The sequence below is a fragment of the Aquarana catesbeiana genome, linkage group LG06, assembly GCF_042186555.1.
Source record: "Aquarana catesbeiana isolate 2022-GZ linkage group LG06, ASM4218655v1, whole genome shotgun sequence".
Classification (NCBI taxonomy): Eukaryota; Metazoa; Chordata; class Amphibia; order Anura; family Ranidae; genus Aquarana; species Aquarana catesbeiana.
In genome coordinates, this window is record NC_133329.1 from 394,947,622 (window position 1) to 394,968,601 (window position 20,980).

Sequence of the window (20,980 nt, forward strand, 5' to 3'; positions counted from 1 at the left end):
CTAAATCTCTCTCTCTCTCTAAATCTCTCTCTCTCTCTCTAAATCTCTCTCTCTAAATCTCTCTCTCTCTCTCTAAATCTCTCTCTCTCTCTAAATCTCTCTCTCTAAATCTCTCTCTCTAAATCTCTCTCTCTAAATCTCTCTCTCTAAATCTCTCTCTCTCTCTAAATCTCTCTCTAAATCTCTAAATCTCTCTCTAAATCTCTCTCTCTAAATCTCTCTCTCTCTCTAAATCTCTCTCTCTCTAAATCTCTCTCTCTCTCTATATATCTATATCTATTTTTTAATTTTTTTTTGCTGCATCTACTACAATTGTAATGCGAAGAGTGTTTTATGACTTACCTGTACAGCAACGGGGTCTGAGGGGTCCACTGCCACTGCCTGGCTGGACGTAGTGTCAATGACAAGGTAGCTGTAGTTATCGGACAGGACGGGGATGGGAACCACTTTCACACCTTAAAAAAAAAAAAATTTAAAAAAGACATAACATAAATAGAATATACGTTGAATGGAAACCACAATAGAAAATGACCTTGATTGTAGTTATTATGAATATTTTAGGGTAGGATTATTGGGGTGATGCTTGGCCCCACACAAATACCAACTGAACCCAAATGTCTGTACCACCAAGCCCCTCCCTATATAATTAAGCCCCACCCACTTTGTTCATGGTAGCTGTAAGGAGGTTCAGTTGCGAGTACGGTACCGCCTTCAGCGATGGCCCGATAAAAAGGTGAACGCACAACTGTTTTTCTAAACCAAAAATCGCCCAATTCTACCGCAGTAATAGGCGAACACCATGGAGGCACAAAAGGGCTAGATTAGACCGTAAAATCAGATATTTAAGAAAATGCAATGCAAAAAAATTACATTTTTTTTTTTTTTTTACACCTAGCACAAACACCCCAGCCTACTCTATAATGGGCACCCTCGCTTCCCCTGACGGGAAGAGAGAAGGATAGCCTTAGGAACAAGTGAGGCCCCCATTTGTGTTAACAAGACAACAGAAGGAGAGAACAGAGTGTACAGGTTTGAAGAACTGAAGAGCGCTTTTATTATCCAATCAGAAGGCTGTGGGCGGGGAGGTGACTCCACTGTATAGGTGGTGTCACCCTCCTCTGGCTGTGCCGTCTAGCAGAGTTGTATGAATTACAAAAGTGGCTGCACAGAATTACAAGTTCTTTGGCAGATAAGACCATGAATATTGTGCTTTGTATTGAGCCATTCCCCTGGAGTTCAGATTAATGAATACTAATTAAAAAAAAAAGACAAAAAGAAAAAAAAAATCCATTCATTTACATCCCTCCTGTCGCCCTCCTTCACATCAGGTTAAGCGCTCATGTAGAAGTTTGGAAATGAAAGATTTTTCTTATGTCTATGTTGAGCTGTAATGACACCGTTGTGGCCCATTACTGGCATCTGGTGAATCATCTGGCATTGTATAAGGTGAGAAAATAAATGGTTCTATTGTGATCCAGTGACAGGTACACTTTAGTCATACAAATGGAATTCACTAAAGACTGTCATTAGAGTCCGCCCTACTAAAAAAAGTAAAAAACGCCCCAAAAGTTCCTTTTACACTTAAAATACAAGTTAATGTCAGTTTTATAAAGTAGTGAAAGTGGAACTCCAGGCAAAATTCCCTTAAACAAAAAGGTTATGCTTTATTAAATATACATATAAAATTATATATATTCTATATCTACAGTATATCTATCAGAGCGCAGGAGCAGTGAGGCTGGGGCGGCGCAGTGATCCTGAGCCAATTGAGGAGGCATGCTGTCAGTGGTAAACATAGAAGCCGGCAGATGAAGTGTGGAATACAGAAAACTTCCTCCACCAGCTTGTGTTTACTGTACCCCCCCATGCAATAGACGCTCCCGAGCCCTGTGTCCCCCCCCCCCCGCCCTGCACCCCTCTGTGCAATAGGTGCTACCAAGCCCTGCCCCCCGTGCAATAGGTGCTCCCGAGCCCTGCGCCCCCCCCCCCCTGTGCAATAGGTGCTCCCTCCCCCTGCGCCGCGCCCCCTCCCCCTGCGCAATAGGCGCTCCAAAGCCCTGCGCAGCCCCCCCGTGCAATAGGCGCTCCCGAACCCTGCGCCGGCCCCCGGCCAATAGGCGCTCCCAAACCCTGCGCCGCCCCCCGTGCAATAGGCGCTCCCGAGCCCTGCGCCACCCCCCCATGCAATAGGTGATCCCAAGCCCTGCGACCCCCCCGTGCAAAAGGCGCTCCCGAGCCCTGTGACCCCCCCGTGCAAAAGGTGCTCCCGAACCCTGCGCCGCCCCCCGTGCAATAAGCGCTCCCGAGCCCTGCGCCCCCCCCCCCCAGCGCAATAGGCGCTCCCAAGCCCTACGCCCGCCGCACAATAGGCACTCCTGAGCCCTATGCCCCCCCGCACAATAGGCACTCCCGAGCCCTAACCCCCCCCAGCGCAATAGGCGCTCCCGAGCCCTACGGCCCCCCACCCGCCGCGCAATAGGCGTTCCCGAGCAGTTCTGTGCCCTGACCACACACACTATTTGGCACCAGGAAAAGGGAAAAGGGGCTGTTGCATATTTGCAATTATTGTCTTTTCTTCTTGGTTTATCCTGCCAGCCCCCTTCTGTTGTGGCCTCATATCCTATGTGGAATCGACAGGTCAAAGCCCCCTCAATACTGACCCTCCTTCTGGGCCCCAGACATCCCAAAGACCCTCATGCTCCAGTCAGCACCAGGCACCGGTACATTGAGGGGGCTACCATTTTAAAAGGGGAACCAATTTCAAATCAGCCCTCCTGCTCTGAAGGACACCAAGACCCCTTTGCCATGCGAGTAACATAATAGTGCATACCAGGTTTAGTGAGCCAGGGTTTGGACTATTTCCTTTTTGCCCCACTTTCCATTTCAATATCTTTATTTAAAAGTTTTTCAGGAGACCAATACAAATAAAGCATGCAGGAAATGTAGAACAAAGTCAAATGATAAGAAACTGGCATGTTGTCCAGCTAATCCAGCTAGAACGCCAACAATTCTACACTTAGAAAATCTAATAATGGAAGATCCAATATTTGCTTTGGGGAAGTTGTTGACCTTGCGGCGCACTTACTGTAGATAAAAAAAAAAAAAAAAAAAAAAAAGGAAAAAAGGAAAGGGAAGAAGAAAAAGAAAAAAAAAAAAAAATGAAGAACCGGGGAAAAGCGGGAATATTTAGAGTTAATGATCTCAGATTGGAGAATATTAGAAAAGGTCTAGTAGAAGAAATGAGGAACTGGTTTATTCCTCATAGAGAAGGAGTCAATCTCCCAATGAAGATCTCCCAAGGCCATACATTTTATGGTGGAGTGTCATCTCAGAATAAGATTAACCACTTAACTTCCAGAAGGTTTACCCCCCTTCCTGACTTTTTTGTGATTCGGCGCTGCATTACTTTAACTGGCAATTGCGCAGTTGTGCGACGCTGTACCCAAACAACTTTTTTGTCCTTTTTTCCCCACAAAATAGAGCTTTCTTTTGGTGGCATTTGATCACCTCTGCGTTTATTTTTTGCACTACAAAAAAAAAAAAAAAAAAAGACCAAAAGTGTTGAAAAAAAAAAAAAAAATAATATTTACTTTGTGCCATAAAACATATCCAATAAAAAAAAAGCAAAATATCAAATTTCTTCATCAATTTAGGCAAATATGTATTCAGCTACATATTTTTGATAAAAAAAAAAAAAAAATCCCAATAAGCATCTATTGATTTGTTTGCGCAAAAGCCATGGGATAATCTTTTTTTTATTTTTTATTACTATTAATAGTGGCAATTAGCAACTTATAGCGGGACTGTCATATTGCGGCGGACAAATCGGACACCTGACACTTTTTGGGGACCAGTGACACCAATACAGTGATCAGTGCTAAAATATACACTGTCACTGTACTAATGACACTAGCAGGGAAGAGGTTAACATCAGAGGCGATCAAAGGGTTAAATGTATGCCTAGGTTGTGTTTACTCACCGTGGGGGAGGTGCTTTGACTAGGGGAAGGCAAAGATCCGTGTTCCTGCTTTGCAGAAACACAGGATCACTACCTTCTCCACTGACCGAACGACAATCTGCCTTGTTGACATAGGCAGACTTCCTTTCTGCTTGTGTCCCGGCGGACAGAGTCTGCAGGACCCGCTGATTGGCTCCCACTGTGATTGAACAGGTGTGACGGGTCGCCGGCGGCACGTGCCCCAGACCCGGAAGTGTTAGATCACGTACTAGGTACGTGATCTGGCACAGAGCGGCTGCCCTGCCGCAGAGTAAATGTACGTGGGACAGTAAATTAAGTGGTTAAAATGTAAACTGAAGCACATTTTTTGTTCATTTTAAATAGTGAGGGGTTAAGCCCCGCACACACGGGCCGAACGCTCGGCAACATTGGCCGGTTCAATAAAAACCGACTGACATTCAGACCGTGTGTATGCCAGCCGGTTTCTGTTGGACGAGCATACTGGAAAGTCAGCAGCCGACCGGCTCCCGATCGGCACTCTTAGCCAAAGGCTTAGCGTGCTGATTGGAGTGTTCTGATGGGGGAAATCACTATACTAATGCCGGATTGTTAGTACAGCGGCTCAGACCAGAGCTGACAGTTTTTTTCCCCCATTTAGCCCTTTGGGTTGGACGGAAAAAACTCATAGTGTGTACCAGGCTTCAGACCAGGGGTCTCAAACTGGCAGCCCTCCAGCTATTGCCTGTGGGAGTGTGTAACTGTCAGCCTTGCAATGCCTCATGGGACTTGTAGTTTCAGCAACAGCTGGAGGGCCGCCAGTTTGAGACCCCTGCTTTAGACCCTCTGATCAAAAAGGGACTGGAAGAGGGAAAAATCCCAAATTTTCAGTTGTCACCAGAACTAGAATAGAAGGGAAATCTACCAATAGGAACACATAGTTTAGTGACAATTGTGGGGCATTTCCTTCATTTGGAGAGTCTTTTTTCAAATATCCCATTTCTACAGAACCGAAATCTTGGTTTTAGATCTATTTTAAAGCTGGGTAATCTAGGAACAGGGTGGAAATATTGTATCCTAGTTCTTTAGAAATTCATCGTAAGTATCTGAGCCCAAGCTGGGCACTTTCCCGTTAACCTTTCACCCAACCTCCTTTCATTTCTGTGGAAGCATTTCCTAAGTTCACTATTCATCTCATAATGTCCCTGCTCAGAGACCCAACATTAGCACGGAGAAGTCCAACTGTGCATGCTGTAAACTGCAGTTAGGGGTCAATATTAATTTTCCTAGGTGAATAAATGGCTTTAAAGAAGAATTCCACTTGTGGATATTTTAAGTTACATGCTCCAGCTTGGACCACTTTAACTATGCATATACCATACCTGTGGGATTCCTGTAGAAAATGTAAAATCACTGTAGTAGGCACCGGCATTCCAGTGATCTCCACAAGCTTCCAGGTCCTGTGCTGCCCTGCTGCAATCTGAACACAGGAGGTTGGCCAATTAGCACAGGCGCCATTCAGAGAATGCTTTGCATTAAATGCAAAGCATTCTCTGAATGGCGCCTGCATTGAGCAAACTTCCTGTGTTCAGATTGCAGCAGGGCATCCATTAGGTGCCGGGGCCTGGAACCAAGTGGAGATCACTGAAGATGCGGTGTTTGTTCCAGGGACATCATAGAGAGATCTCTCTCTCTCTCTCTCCAGGCTAGACCAATGTAACTATGTATAAAATATCAGTAAGTGGATTTTTTTTTTTTTAATGTTTTTCTTTTTTTACTCTTTCATGTGCCAAAATGTTTGCTAGTAAAACAAAAAAGGATCTCGAAGAGCTCAGCTGAAGCAGTGGCGCCACCTAATGCGATAAAACATGGCGTCACACCCCCCCCCCCCCCCCACCACCACCACCACCAATTGGGCTCTCTCCCGGCTAACCTGCCTCAGGCTAGTTTCGGCCCGGCACAGACAGGGGTGGACACCAGAGGTGCACTGAATGGAAATTTTGGTGCCGAAACCGAAAATTCAGGATGCACTTGGCCAAAACCGAGAAGACACTTTTTAAAATATATATATATTTTTTATATAGAATTGCATTCCATTCAAAATTTTTTATATAGATCATTATTATTATTATTTCAGGTACTTATATAGCGCCGTCAATTTACGCAGCGCTTTACATGTACATTGTACAGTCACATCAGTCCCTACCCTCAAGGAGCTTACAATCTAAGATCCCTAACTCACATTCATACATACTAGGGACAATTTAGACAGGATCCAACGAACCTACCAACATGTCTTTGGAGTGTGGGAGGAAACCCACGCAGGCACAGGGAGAACATGCAAACTCCAGGCAGGTAGTATCGTAGTTGGGATTCCAACCAGCGACCCTTCTTACTGCTAGGCGAGAGTGCTACCCACTACACCACATGAATTTAAATGAAGATGAAATGTATTGTCAGCCGTTAAATCTGCACTTTTAGCGCAAGAAAGGCTCAAGAAAAATGCATCCCTTTAAATTCTATTTATTTCTTCATACTGGTCCATTGCACTTCCATTGTGGTGTTAAAAAAAACTTGCTTGCTGCATTTTTGGTCAGTTTAAAAAACAAAACAAAACAAAACAAAAAAAACAAAACACACCTCCCAGTTTAAATGCGCTGACACCACAGCAAGAACCAATCAATAAAACGCACGTGTTACATTTTTTGGTGCGTTATTTAAGTCACCTATGAAAAATACACCATAAAGCATAGTAATATCGTAGTAATATCACAGCAGAATCGTTTTCGGGCACCTTGTTATCTATTGGCAAAATGCCAAAAACACAATTTTCAGTCGATATGTTTCGGCCGCCAAAATTTTCAGTGCATCTCTAGGCGCCACCATCAAGGCTGGATATCACTTCCTATTTGATGGTGTCACCCCTCTGGCGGGGTGCCACCCGGGTGCAGTCCGCACCCCCCCTAGCGCAGCCAATGAGCTGAAGCCATCTCCCATCAGGCACCCTGTCTCTGATTGAATCCACAGACATAGCCTTACAAAAGGAAGGGGGGATGGGGTCAATGCTCTGCTCTCCCACTTGCGTGTACATTTAAGCTTGTGCTATTGAGGTCTGCAATCAGCAGACTCTTTTCCAGCAGAAGGTAAAAGAGAAGATAGAATCAGGTAAACATGTGAAGATCTCCTACTGGCTGGATATGAACATACAAAATGTATTAAGCAATGGGGTTGATTTACTAAAGGCAAATAGTCTGCACTACAAGTGCAGTTGCTCTGGTTCGGAGGGGAACATGCAAGGAAATAAAAATGCATTTTTGCTTGCACATGACTGTATGATAAAAAAATAAAATAAAATAATCGGCAGAGCTTTCCCCTTACATTTAGAGCACAGTAGATTTTCCTTTAGTAAATCAACCTCAATATTTCATATTTACTGATGATTCCATTTATTTTCTGCAAATAGTAATTTTTGGGACCAGACCAAAATATTTACTGCTTGTCGTTATGTACACGACAGGTCCGGGCATTTTGACATGATCAGGAAATACATCTTCTGCAGCCACATAATATCATCATCTGAGATTTTGGTTAAAAACATCCAGAGGAAAAAGCTGTCACCGCTGGTGAGAATAAAAGGGTCGGTGAAAGCCAAAACAGACTGCAGTTCTTGGCCGTCAGCGGGACTCCGACACCCAATGGCTTTTCAAATGTCTGAAGAAATCTCTGTACTGGAGTTCCCAACTCCACCCACCTCCCGGAGAAGGAGGAATAACCTCTTCCTACTGGATTTCTCACTTCAATTTATAAAAGCATAAAAGGTGAAATAAACCTGTTCGGGATTTTTTTTTTGGGGGGGGGGGGAGGTTATGTCACCCGGGGGGTTTCCAAAATATAGAAAAATGTCATTAATACAGTCAGGAGCATTTCACGTTAATTGACCCAAAGGTCAAAAAGTGAAGATCTTCTGTGTAATGAAAACATCCAGAAATGTTAAAGCAGACCTTCAGTCATTTTTTCATCTTTCCATCTATTAAATCTTCTGCCCTTGTTGTTGTTTTAACTTTGGATAGTAAAACATTGTTTTTCTGCCAGTAAATCCCTTATACAGCCCACTTCCTGTTTCTTGTCTGGTCATTAGCCTAGGCTTATGACATCATGCACAGCTCTCTCTCTCTTGTGAGAGTTTGCCAGGAAGGGAGGAGGGATGAGTCATAAGAGGGCCAATGAGAGCTGCAGAGCTGGAGGCGTGCCTCTGCAAATCCAGGAATCGAACAGGCAGCAGCTTCAGCTGCCCACAGTTAAAATGGTTGCAGCCAGACTCAGTGGAGGGAGATTTCTGCAGCATATTTGGCAAGTGCAGAATCAAAGTATATATAAAATCTGCAAAGTGGTTGGAGGGAAGCTTCAGAATGGCAAAGATGTTTTTATTACAAATGATGTTAGACTGCAGTTCCTCTTTAAGCAATACCCCGACAGATGTAGTTTTTGTATGGGATTCCTTCTAATAATAGCAGAGCACTTCCTGTGCTGCTCACTGTTCTCCTTTGCTGGAGAGGAAAGCTGTACCTGAGGATCCACCAGTCATCAGCAGGGGGCAGTTCTGATAAGAAGCGAAGCTCTGCCTCTACCAAAGATGGCCACCACCACATGGAGACAGAGTGCAGAACAAAGCATAGTATGTCAGCAACATATAAGGATTAGCTGCAGGGAGACCACTGGCAATACTGGTTATCTAGCATTAATCCATTATGGTCACTTTATATACAGTTTTACCCATATACTACAAATAGGTAAGAGTGATTGGGATCTTTTTTGCTCCCCCTCTTTCCCCTTTTTTGTTTTATATTTTGTTTGCTTTTGGTATTTTTTTCTAGATATATCCAACCTCTGCATTTTCTCCTGATGAGTGGTATACTAACCACGAAACGCGTAAAGCTTTCCTATGATGCAACGTCACATTTTTTTATGTTCTATCATTTTATTTGTTAATATCATAATACCTATATGAACCAATTTTTCGTCATCTATACACTCATATATTATTATTACAATTTGGCATATATATCATAGGCTTACCAATTTGTTATCTGTCCTAAGTGCCGTATGTTATATTTATTGATGGTATTTTAGAGTATATATGTGACCTATTATCGACTATGTTATTCTATTCAATTTTTATTATATTATGTACTGTATGCCTCTAATACTTAATAAATTATGTATACACTTATTGGTTCATATCATGATATGTATCAGTTTGCTTCATATAAAGTCCCAACTTCTCTCCTTATTCCTAATACTGAGGTTTAGTCTTTTAACCTCTACCTGGCTTTTTCCAGTGTTCATTTTAGTCTTAGGACTAAAATGGCATTTTAGTTTTAGTCTCATTTTAGTCTTTTGACTAAAATGGCTTTTCGTTTTAGTCGTATTTTAGTCATCTCATTTGTTTTAGTCGTATTTTAGTCATCTCAATTGTTTTAGTCGTATTTTAGTCGACTAAAATAGTATTCATTTCGCCGACTAAAATGTTTTAGTCATTTTAGTCGACTAAATTAACACTGGCTTTTTCTAAAGTTTTGTTAATCTTTAAAAAGTGTCCATTCAGAAAAAGTGATTTTAGATATTCTTGGGGGGATATTCTTGGGGTCCATAGGCTGAAGCATCTGTTGGCTTCTTATGTGCACTGTAGACTACCCACAAGACCTCCTTGCTATAAATCTTGGTTTTCTGAGTGTTCACTCTATACACACAGGCACCAAAACAAGGGCCGCCATGGGTCAAAAAGGACTGTATTGAGCTGTATGGTTTGAATAATGAGATCCTCCAGCCCCATCCATCCGATTACCATGACCAGATTGGGATCTTCGGTGCACTTCAAACCCTGGAACCTTATTTTTTTTCTCTGACTCCATGTTGGAAATGAAATGGAGTCCCAGAGTTGCATTAGCCACTTTGGCAGAGTGTTACCAGGGTCTGCAGTTGGGATTTTTAGACATGCGCACACATTCTAGGTCCCAAAGTACCAGTAAGTCTTTGGCATGTAGAAGGAAACTGAGCCCAAGCCCCCTTTCACAAAAAAAAAAAAAAAAAAAAAAAAGGAAGAAGAAGTACAAATATCTAAAAAATTGCAGTGTCGTCATAACTAATGAGTGGATATGTGTCATAAATTAATTTTCTATGACCTTCAGCTCCACCTAGTGGCTGTAATGTAGTATTATTCTGAAATACTGAAAATCAGAAAACACTATATTATGACCACTAGGTGGCGCTGATGATCATAGGAAATACATTAAAAAAAAAAAAAAAAGTAATTTGTGCTGTTCCTACATAAACTTTTTTTTTATAAGCAGAACCTTTAGTGTGAGCATAGCCAGGTGATTTAGAGGCTTTTTGTCTACGTGACTTGTAGTACAGCAGCACAATGGCCCATTTTTGCCCCATAGACTTTAAAATGGGGGCACCTGAAAATCGTCTGTAGACACTCATTTTCAGGCGTTTCCATTAAATTCGATTAGATTATGCATCAGTTAAGCCCAGGAACCTTTTGAGCTTCATGCAACAGGCTCATAGAGAATCATGGGACTCCTAAAATGTATTCCACCTGCTCTGTGCAATGGTTTTGCACAAAGCAACCTTGATCCTCATCGTCTGGGGTCCCCCAATGGCGCTCCTAGCCCCTCCCCCCTGCTGCTCAAGCGGGTTTGGTTCCAAACCAGGCTGTCTGCGTCTGTTGACACACACAATGCGGCTTGGCCCCGCCCTTTTCTCACTGGCCATGATCAACAGCAGCAGGAGCCAATGGCTCCCACTGCTGCCTTAATCTCCAGTGAGGAGGGAGCGCTGCTGCACTTGGGCATGGCACTGGATCAAGATTGGGCTCAAGTCTGGGGGGGGGGGGGGGTACTTTTTTTTTAACCCTAATGCAGAAAATGCATTAAAAGCGGTAGTATACCCCGCTTGGTCATTTCTACTTACAGGTAAGCCTATAATAAGGATTACCTGTAGGTAAAATAAATATCTCCTAAACGTGCACCATTTAGGAGATCTTCACCCTGGATGCAGCCAGTTACGTCACCAGTGTGGGTTCGTGCCGGAAACCGAGGGCTCCTGTGCGCATCTGAGGGGAGGGCGAGTGACGTCATCGCGGCTCTTGCCAATCACATAGCCAGAGTGCGTGAACCCGGAAGAAAGCCTGGGGGGAGATGGAAGCCCTCTCAGCGGTGACAGTACAGCTCTGGAGGGCTTTTTCCAAGGCGAGTATTCCATAATGTGCTAGTATGTGATGCATACTAGCACATTATGCCATTGCCTTGCAGGTGTTTTTTTGTTTTTGTTTTTTTACAGCCGCTTTAAAGGTAAACAACAATTCTACCTTTAGAACCACTTTAATCTTCAGCCTTCAGGAACGGTGTGACAAAATGCTCGGGCATGAATTGGGGCTTCTGGTTCTACAATGAACATTGGTGTCGGTTGATGAAATACTCCTTTTCCTACTTACCCTATTGCCTTGGCAGTGGTTGGGTGCATGCAGCATGTAATGAATGTTATTATTTAAAAAAAAAAAAAAAAAAAAAAAAAAAAAAACTAATTTAAACAAAATTCTAATCGACTTCCCAAGGGTACATTTTATTTCTTCCTGATAATAAATAAGTGGTTTATGTTTTCTCGTGCTGAGTGTGTTGCGTTTGCCCTCTCAATTCTCTGATCGTTATCTCGCTCTTCGGTTAATCATCAGCCACTGAAAACTCTCGGGTTTCAACAAATACAAATGTTACACATGCAGATGTTTTCCTCCTCCTAGTACATGGATTCCATTGGGCAACCCAATACATCGTGCGCTCCTCGCCTTACTCAGAACACGCTGCCTGCTCTGCCAATCGCACCACAGTTCAAACTTTTGCAATGCAACATGACTCGGCACTTTTCACGCTTCCGCTCTATTACCAGAACTTTGTACTCCAAGTGTCCTTTTCACAATGGCTATAGGGAACCATACAGTATATACTTTGTTTATAATATACACACACTATAAGTGTATATATATATAATATTTTTTATACTATTTATTTTTATTTATTTCAGGTACTTATATAGCGCCGTCAATTTACGCAGCGCTTTACATATATATTATACATTCACAGCGATTATACTATATTATAAAAAAATATATATAGTATAAAAAAAAAGAATTATATATAACAAAAAAAAAAAAAAATTATATATATATATATTTTTTTTTTATATATAATTTTTATAAATATATATAAAATATATAGTATAAAAAAAAGAATTATATATTAAAAAAATTTTATATATATATATATATATATATATATATATATATATATATATATATATATATATATATTTTTTTTTTTTTTAATATATAATTCTTTTTTTTATACTATATATTTTATATATATTTATAAAAATTATATATTAAAAAAAAAAAAAAAATTATATATATATATATATATATATATATATATATATATATATATATATATATATATATATATATATATATATATAATAATTTTTTTTTTATACTACATATTGTATATATAATTTTTTTTTATACTATATAGATTTTTTTATAATATATATTATAAAAAAAAATATAAAAAAAAATATAAATATAAAAAATATATATATATATTTTACTATATTATATTTTTTGTTACCCTAGCCTACCACCTAAAAGCAACCCAAAATAAAATCTCCCGCTCCTGATGGTACACCCCTCACATTTTTGTAAATATTTTCTTCTATCTTTTCATGTGACAACACTGAAGAAATGACACTTTGCTACAATGTAAAGTAGTGAGTGTACAGCTTGTATAACAGTGTAAATTTGCTGTCCCCTCAAAATAACTCAACACACAGCCATTAATGTCTAAACCGCTGGCAACAAAAGTCAGTACACCCCTAAGTGAAAATGTCCAAAATTGGGCCCAATTAGCCATTTTCCCTCCCCCCCGGTGTCATGTGACTTGTTAGTGTTACAAGGTCTCAGGTGTGAATGGGGAGCAGGTTTGTTAAATTTGGTGTTATCGCTCTCACTCTCTCATACTGGTCACTGGAAGTTCAACATGGCACCTCATGGCAAAGAACTCTCTGAGGATCTGAAAAAAAGAATTGCTGCTCTACATAAAGATGGCCTAGGCCAGTGATGGCGAACCTTGGCACTCCAGATGTTTTTGACCTACATTTCCCATGATGCTCTTGCACTCTGCAGTGTAGTTGAGCATCATGGGAAATGTAGTTCCAAAACAGCTGGAGTGCCAAGGTTCGCCATCACTGACCTAGGCTATAAGAAGATTGCCAAGACCCTGAAACTGAGCTGCAGCACGGTAGCCAAGACCATACAGGACACCAGGACAGATTCCACTCAGAACAGGCCTCACCATGGTCGACCAAAGAAGTTGAGCGCACATGCTCAGCGTCATATCCAGAGGTTGTCTTTGGGAAATAGACGTATGAGTGCTGCCAGCATTGCTGCAGAGGTTGAAGGGGTGGGGGGGGTCAGCCTGTCAGTGCTCAGACCATACGCCGCACACTGCATCAAATTGATCTGCATGGCTGTCGTCCCAGAAGGAAGCCTCTTCTAAAGATTATGCACAAGAAACCCCACAAACAGTTTGCTGAAGACAAGAAGACTAAGGACATGGATTACTGGAACCATGTCCTGTGGTCTGATGAGACCAAGATAAACGTATTTGGTTCAGATGGTGACAAGCGTGTGTGGAGGCAACCAGGTGAGGAGAACAAAGAGAAGTGTGTCTTGTCTACAGTCAAGCATGGTGGTGGGAGTGTCATGGTCTGGGGCTGCATGAGTGCTGCCAGGACTGGGGAGCTATAGTTCATTGAGGGAACCATGAATGCCAACATGTACTGTGAAGTGAAGTAGAACATGATCTCCTCCCTTCAGAGACTGGGCCGCAGGGCAGTATTCCAACACGATACCGACCGCAAACACACCTCCAAGACGACCACTGCCTTGCTGAAGAGGGTAAAGGTGATGGATTGGCCAAGCATGTCTCCAGACCTAAACCCTATTGAGCATCTGTGGGACATCCTCAAAGGGAAGGTGGAGGAGCGCAAGGTCTCTAACATCCACCAGCTCTGTGATGTCATCATGGAGGAGTGGAAGAGGACTCCAGTGGCAACCTGTGAAGCTCTGGTGAACTCCATGCCCAAGAGGGTTAAGGCAGTGCTGGAAAATAATGGTGGCCACACAAAATATTGACACTTTGGGCCTAATTTGGACATTTTCCCTTAGGGGTGTACTCACTTTTGTTGCCAGCGGTTTAGACATTAATGGCTGTGTGTTGAGTTATTTTGAGGGGACAGCAAATTTACACTGTTATACAAGCTGTACACTCACTACTTTACATTGTAGCAAAGTGTCATTTCTTCAGTGTTGTCACATGAAAAGATAGAATAAGATATTTACAAAAATGTGACTGAGGGGTGTACTCACTTTTGTGAGAATCTATCTATACATACACCGGCCACTTTATTAGTTATACCTGTTCAATTGCTTGGTAACACAAATTGCTAATCAGCCAATCACATGGCAGCAACTCAATACATTTAGAGGGAATTTATCTGCAAGAACCTGGAAAGCATTGCTCCTGAGATCAGCAGATAACTGGTGCAATGCCAAGCTCCTGCAGACATGCCCTCCAGATTTCAGCCTGCACATCTGCGCTGTTTGAAAGCTGAAGTACACGTCAGTGGCTCACCAGTGCCCCCTGCAGTCCATTAAAACTACAGCCACAGTGGCAGACAGTACTTGTAGTGTATTCATTCACAGGAATCTTAGGAATCTACAGCACAACTTATGTAGGAGGATCTGTGAATCACCTGAGGCTAGGAACTTCACTAGGTATAAGTTTAAGATAGAAATGACAGGCAAAACATTTCTGTATAAAAATACATATATATAAAAAAAAAAAAAAAAAATATATATATATATATATATATATATATATATATATATATATATATATATATATATATATATATATATATATATATATATATATATATATATATATATATATATATATATATATATATATATATATATATATTTTATAATACATTTTTTATATATAAGTAATCACATTCCCTCTGTTCTCAGCTGCATAAGAGCTGTGAGCTTGCCAGTGAATGGCTGTGCAGCGAAGGCGTGTTGGGACAAGTCTGATCATTGGAGGAGAGCAGACCGAATTCCCAGCACAGCAAGAGAACTGACCACACTGTGCTCTCCTGCTTAGTGTGGTCATTTTTTAATAGGAAAGCAGGGGGGACTAGAGGGAACACCAGGGATCCACACAAACCAAGCAATACAAAGAGAACAGGACACTTTCTCATACAAGTACATTGTACAGCAGGCACATATCAGGAATTTGAAATGTTCGGGTAACAAATGCTTTACCGGGGGGGGCGAAGGACCCAGGTATATTAAAGTGGAACTTCACTCAATCAATACTGAATATTTTTAGTCCTCATGCTGCTAGCATTAGTAAATCGATAGGAAGGTATACTTTTTTATCAGGACAGGAAGGCATGTAAAATCTCCAATAGTGACAAATACAAAAAACATTTTGAGTAGAGTAGGAATGGGTTGGATCTTCTGGCAGTGTATTTATTGAAGTCTGTGCCTTACTGTCCCCCCCACATCCTATACAGGTGTCCCAGAGACTGTAAAGTAAGGAATCGCTCCCCAGCTGAATCACAGGCAGAAACTTTTACCTTTAACCCACTCTGTCCAAAATGAAGAAAATAATAGGACAGGAGTTGAGCTTTAAAGTGGTTGTAAATATGAACACAGCCTATCCCTCTATAGTGTGTACTTGTCTCAATCCAGAGCACCAAGTGCCATTTCTGTCTGCTGCCTCCTTCCTCTGATCGTAAGAGTCACTTCTGACACCAAGAGAAAATGGTGACAGGAGAGGGGGCTCCAGCAAACAACCTGTTATTTACAGCCTCAGCCCTGTTCGTATGCACTGAGAGCAGAGGTGGAATGGGGGGGGGGGGGGGGGGTCCCTTCCCTCCAATCAGCTCTTACTGAGCTTTGCAGAGTAACTCTGCAGCTCCCTACCCCCTTCTTTCTGAAAGCTCAGACCAGCTGTATCAAACTGCTGTAGTGAAGAGAGGGCTGTAGATAATCAGGCACAACTTATGTAGGAGGATCTGTGGCTAGGAACTTCACTAGGTATATGTAAGGGTTTACAACCACTTTAAAGTGGTTGTAAACCTCAGTCTTGTACTTGTACATGCATGGTTTAGGAGACATTTACTATATATGCAGCTGATTACGTCTTCGGCCCATGCGCTCTGAAGGCAAGGCCACCCGGGCCCTTCCTTCAGAATCCTGTGCCGTAAATGACGGCTCCCCCCGCGCATGCGTGGGAGTGACGTCATTGCGACTACGGCCAGTCACACAGCCAGAGTCTGCAGACCTGGAAGCAAGATGGGTGAAGATGGAAGTGGCCTCCAGCGATGACATTGCATCACTGGAATTCTTTGTTTTAAGGCAAGATTCACATAATGTGCTAGTAAGCAATGCATACTAGCACATTATGCCTTTACCGTGCAGGTCTTAAAAAAAAAAAAAAAAAAATTATATCTTTAAAAAAGCAATTAGCAGTGTTCATCTAGGACATCATACCGCTGAAGACGATGGCCTGCGTGGAAGAGTGTCCATGCGGATAACGCTCCCGTGCTTTCTTCAGCTGCCTCTTGTAGAACCAGTAGCCGAGTCGGGTCCGGGTGTACAGACCGTACCTGGAGAAAGAAAAAACATTTCATTACCAAAGTGCCCATTTGCTTCTCAACAAGACTACGTCACCTTATATCATAGGATGCTAGAGGTTATGTGATGTACTGGCGGAGGGTATAAAGAAACTAAAAGCTTTCAATTGAAACCCACTAAACACATTAGAGGTCCATCAAAATAAAAAAAAGGTGTGGAAAGTGGTACAGGTTGTTTTCTTTCCAAAGCAGCTACAGAGCAAATAAGCCCATGCCCTGCCAGCATGCTTCAGGGAAGGGAACTTTTTTTGGAATGGAAGCAGTGGTCTCTCTGTGAAGGTCTCACATGCTTCTTGCCAATTTAGAGTTATAGCTCTCCAACCAGCAAAGCTTATGGTCAGCCACAGAGGCCCGTCCCCCTGTTTATCTAGAGCAGAGAGGGGAAAAAAAAAAAAAAAAAAGGTGTGTGTAAAAAATAAAATAAAATAAAGAATGTAAAAAAAATACCTAGATCTACCTAGATCTAGTGTTTGGACCAAGTAAGGGTCAAAGGTCAAGGTCAGTATTTCGGGCAGGTTTTTTTTTTTTTTTCTTTTAATTATCATCATTAAAACATCAGTGTCAGTGTATTTTAGGTAGGACAAAAACAAACAAAAGAAACAAAAAAAAACACAGCGCACTATTGTTTCTGGGCTGTACTATGGATGCAAAACAACTAACATACACATATGTGGTATCACTGCTATCATCAGGAGCGGGAGATTTCATTTTGGGTTGCTTTTAGGTGGTAGGCTAGGGTAGTAACAAATACAGCTAAAAATAAATAGAATATATAAATTAAAAAAAAAAAAAAAATAATAATATATATATATATATATATATATATATATATATATATATATATATATATATATATATATAATATATTATATATATATATATATATATATATATATATATTATTAATAATAATAAATATTAATTTTGATTTATATATTTATTATTTTTTATTTATATTATAAATATAATATATAAATAAAAATTAATAATAAATAAAAATAATAATAAATATAATATATAAATTTAAAAAAAAAATAAAAAATATAATAATAATAAATAATAATAATAAATATATATATATATATATATATATATATATATATATATATATATATATATATATATAATATATATATATTATATATATATATATATATATATATTTAATATTATTTTCTTTATTTAATTTTAGCTGTATTATTTGTTACTACCCTAGCCTACCACCTAAAAGCAACCCAAAATAAAATCTCCCGCTCCTGATGATTTCAGCGATATCACATGTATTATAAAAATTTCAGGAGATATCAATTACCATTTACCACCAAATGAAAGCCCAATTTGGCCTAAAAAAAACAAAACAAAAAACACACGGTATAATCCACCTGGATACACAAAGTAGTTGCGATGATATGTACGGTTTTACTGACGCATGTCAAAGTTGCAATATTGTGCTTGGGCATGAAGATTTGTTTTACCCTTCGGCATGACGGGGTTAATGATTACTGAGCTGCATTCATGCCTTTCTTTTTTATATCTGCCTGGAGTTCAGCTTTAAGTGCAGCAACGGCTGACGACCAATCAAATTTCAGTTTGCGGCGGTCAGATCCCTGAAAAATGAATTGTGACTGGTGGCTAGAGGCCAGCGCACTTTGCGTTCCGCTGAACTGAATACATGTCAGTATGAATTGGTCACATCATTAAACCGCGTTTACATCTCCAGCATGTGAAGTAATCCTCGCTGTCACCCGGGTCCGCCCTCGCCCGTCTTCCTCGGTCACATTACGTAGGAGAGGAACTACGGATTTTACTACATGTTGTGGCTGCATCCTCCGGGGGGGAAAAAGGGACGGGGCTGAGCGCACAATGTTTCATTGTCGGCAGAGATGTGAGGACATTGTGTTCGCGATTGTTCAATTGTTTGACCCAGAGGGAGGAGAAAAAAAAAAAAAGAAAGAAAGGGAGACAGCGCTTTTCCCACACCGCAGCACAATGCCGCGCGTTCTGGAAAATCAGCGAGGGAGCGAGTGCCAGCTTTTCCTTCCACCACCACCCGTTGTATGTGGGTCAGCAGAACCCGATATTTCATCAGCAAAAGAAAAAAAAAAAACTGAACTCAGCAGCTGCTGGAAGACTAAAAACTCCTCCCAAATAGGACTACAACTCCCAGCAAAGCATTCTGGGACCTGTAGTGCCTTTACAGCTGCATCAACCACAATTACCAAACTACAATGTAGCAATGAGGAAAGAAGGAAAGTAAAAAATGTATCTAAAAAAAACACAAAAATATGCAACATATTGCAACAAGGACAGAAAAGGCGTCACTAAGGCACCGCTCACACCTGTGCGACTTGTCATGCGATTTTGGACCCCAAAGTCACATAACAAGTTGCACCTCATGTTTCCCAATGAGTACCATTCATATCTGTGTGACTTTGTTCCTGCACTACTTTGGTCCGACTTACATGCGACTTTATATGTAAAGCCTCAAAAGTCGCACCTGCATGATATATACATGTGACTTGCGGTGCGCCTTTGTAGAGAACAAAACAATCACATTGGCCAAAGTCGCACTCATCCAAAGTCACATCAAAAATCACAACAAAAAAAAAAAATCAAAATCAATTTGCATGATTATGGAGTCACACAAGCGCGAATGAACTCTCTGCATAGGAGGAATAAGCGTTCCTGCGTGCAAATTTTGGGCGAGCATTTCGCACGCACTTTCACTTGTCGCACCCAGGTCACCGCATTCACTACGTGGGCTGCCCTGTGTGCGTTTGTCGCCCCAAAAAAGAAGTGCCTGCTTCTTTTTTTTTTGGGCACAAGCGTAGCGATTTTTTAAACCGCTCGTTATGCCGCAATGCCTTGTATTTGGGATTTCATTAAAGACTAGGGGCACCCAAACCAGTGGCGGCCCGTCCATTAGGGGCGAGCCCGGGCTCCGCCCCCTCTCTCCACGCCACCCCCTATATGCAATGGATAGATTCATGGCCGCCGCGGCCACCCCCTATTCATGTATCTGGCCCCCCTTCAGGGCACCTGGGGCGCATGAATTACATTGGCCAGGGATTTATTTTTTTTGGAAGCACCCGATTAGAGCCAGAGGCTCTACTAGGCATCAAAATAGGGTGGGCTCAGGTCGCAGAGAGTGAGCTCCACTATCACCCAGGTGTATTACAACAGTGAATAAATACTTGCTGTTGAAACACTGATCCTCAATCCGGCCAATCAGAAGCAGGTGTGAGACCAGTTTTCCAACTGATCGAAAGAGAAGTTTTCCGATTGGCCGCCAGAGGAGGAGGTAGGAAACTGAAGCTGCCGTTGCCACGATGGCCCGTGGAGGGGCAGGAGAACGGGAAGCCACCGGTGATGGGGTAAGTGGGACCTACCGGGGAGGGTTTTATACCGCTTGCCGCCCCCCCACCAAAAAAAAAAGAAATTTACATCGACCGCCACTGCCCAAAAAGTGCATCGTGCATTTTGGGATTGTGGGCAGAATTGCCACAATTCTGCCCACAACTCCAAAATCTGAAAGCGGCCTAAGGCTTCAATTAGACGTGTGGTTGGAGGGGGGCGTCAGAAATGTGTGGTTGCCCCCCCTAAACTGTAATAGGCAGCAGATGGGGAGGGTGCTTACATGCCGCGGTCATGATGCTTTGCATCCGCAGCAAAGTTTACCCGACAAGCATCGATCGTCAGACAACAAGCCCGCCAAATACCACACTCAAGCAAAAATGGGAGAAACATCGCAAACGCCCCACAACCAGCGCGTTTTGTCGGCAAAAACGGGGTTAAAAATAAAGGCGGTGACAAGGTGTCACATTACTTCCTCACCGCCTGTCAGTAGCCTCTGAAGTGTGATCCAAAATGCAGATTGGGCTTCAGAGGAAAGGGAGATTTAAATGCACGTCTAAAATCTACCTTCAGGCTTTCATCACAATAGTGCGTTGCGGGAACGCACAGGAAATTGCGCACAAAGCACAAAAACGCGCTGCCCTCCTTTTTGCAGTCCTACGATGGTGCCATTACTTCTTAATGCCCAACACATGTGACAAAGGCACATGCATACGCAGCCACAAAAATGCATCCTATTCCAGTACCATGTGGTTGGGTGCGGCACGATTTTAAAGCCGCGCCTGCACTCATTTTTGCGCATTTTACACGCGTGGGGCAGCCACTGAACTGAATTGTGAAAACATG

General features: G+C 41.7%; 1 protein-coding gene across 1 annotated transcript in view; it reads right to left on the reverse strand.

The window, feature by feature from the left end:
- Nucleotides 1–20,980, reverse strand: part of LOC141147221 (probable hydrolase PNKD) — a 149,653-nt gene that overhangs the window by 58,952 nt on the left and 69,721 nt on the right. The window contains exons 2-3 of the mRNA XM_073634383.1: nucleotides 16,638–16,753; nucleotides 343–455 (exon numbers count right to left, since the gene is read on the reverse strand). Of these exons, the coding sequence (XP_073490484.1) occupies nucleotides 343–455; nucleotides 16,638–16,753 (229 nt within the window). The remainder of the gene's footprint in view (nucleotides 1–342; nucleotides 456–16,637; nucleotides 16,754–20,980) is intronic.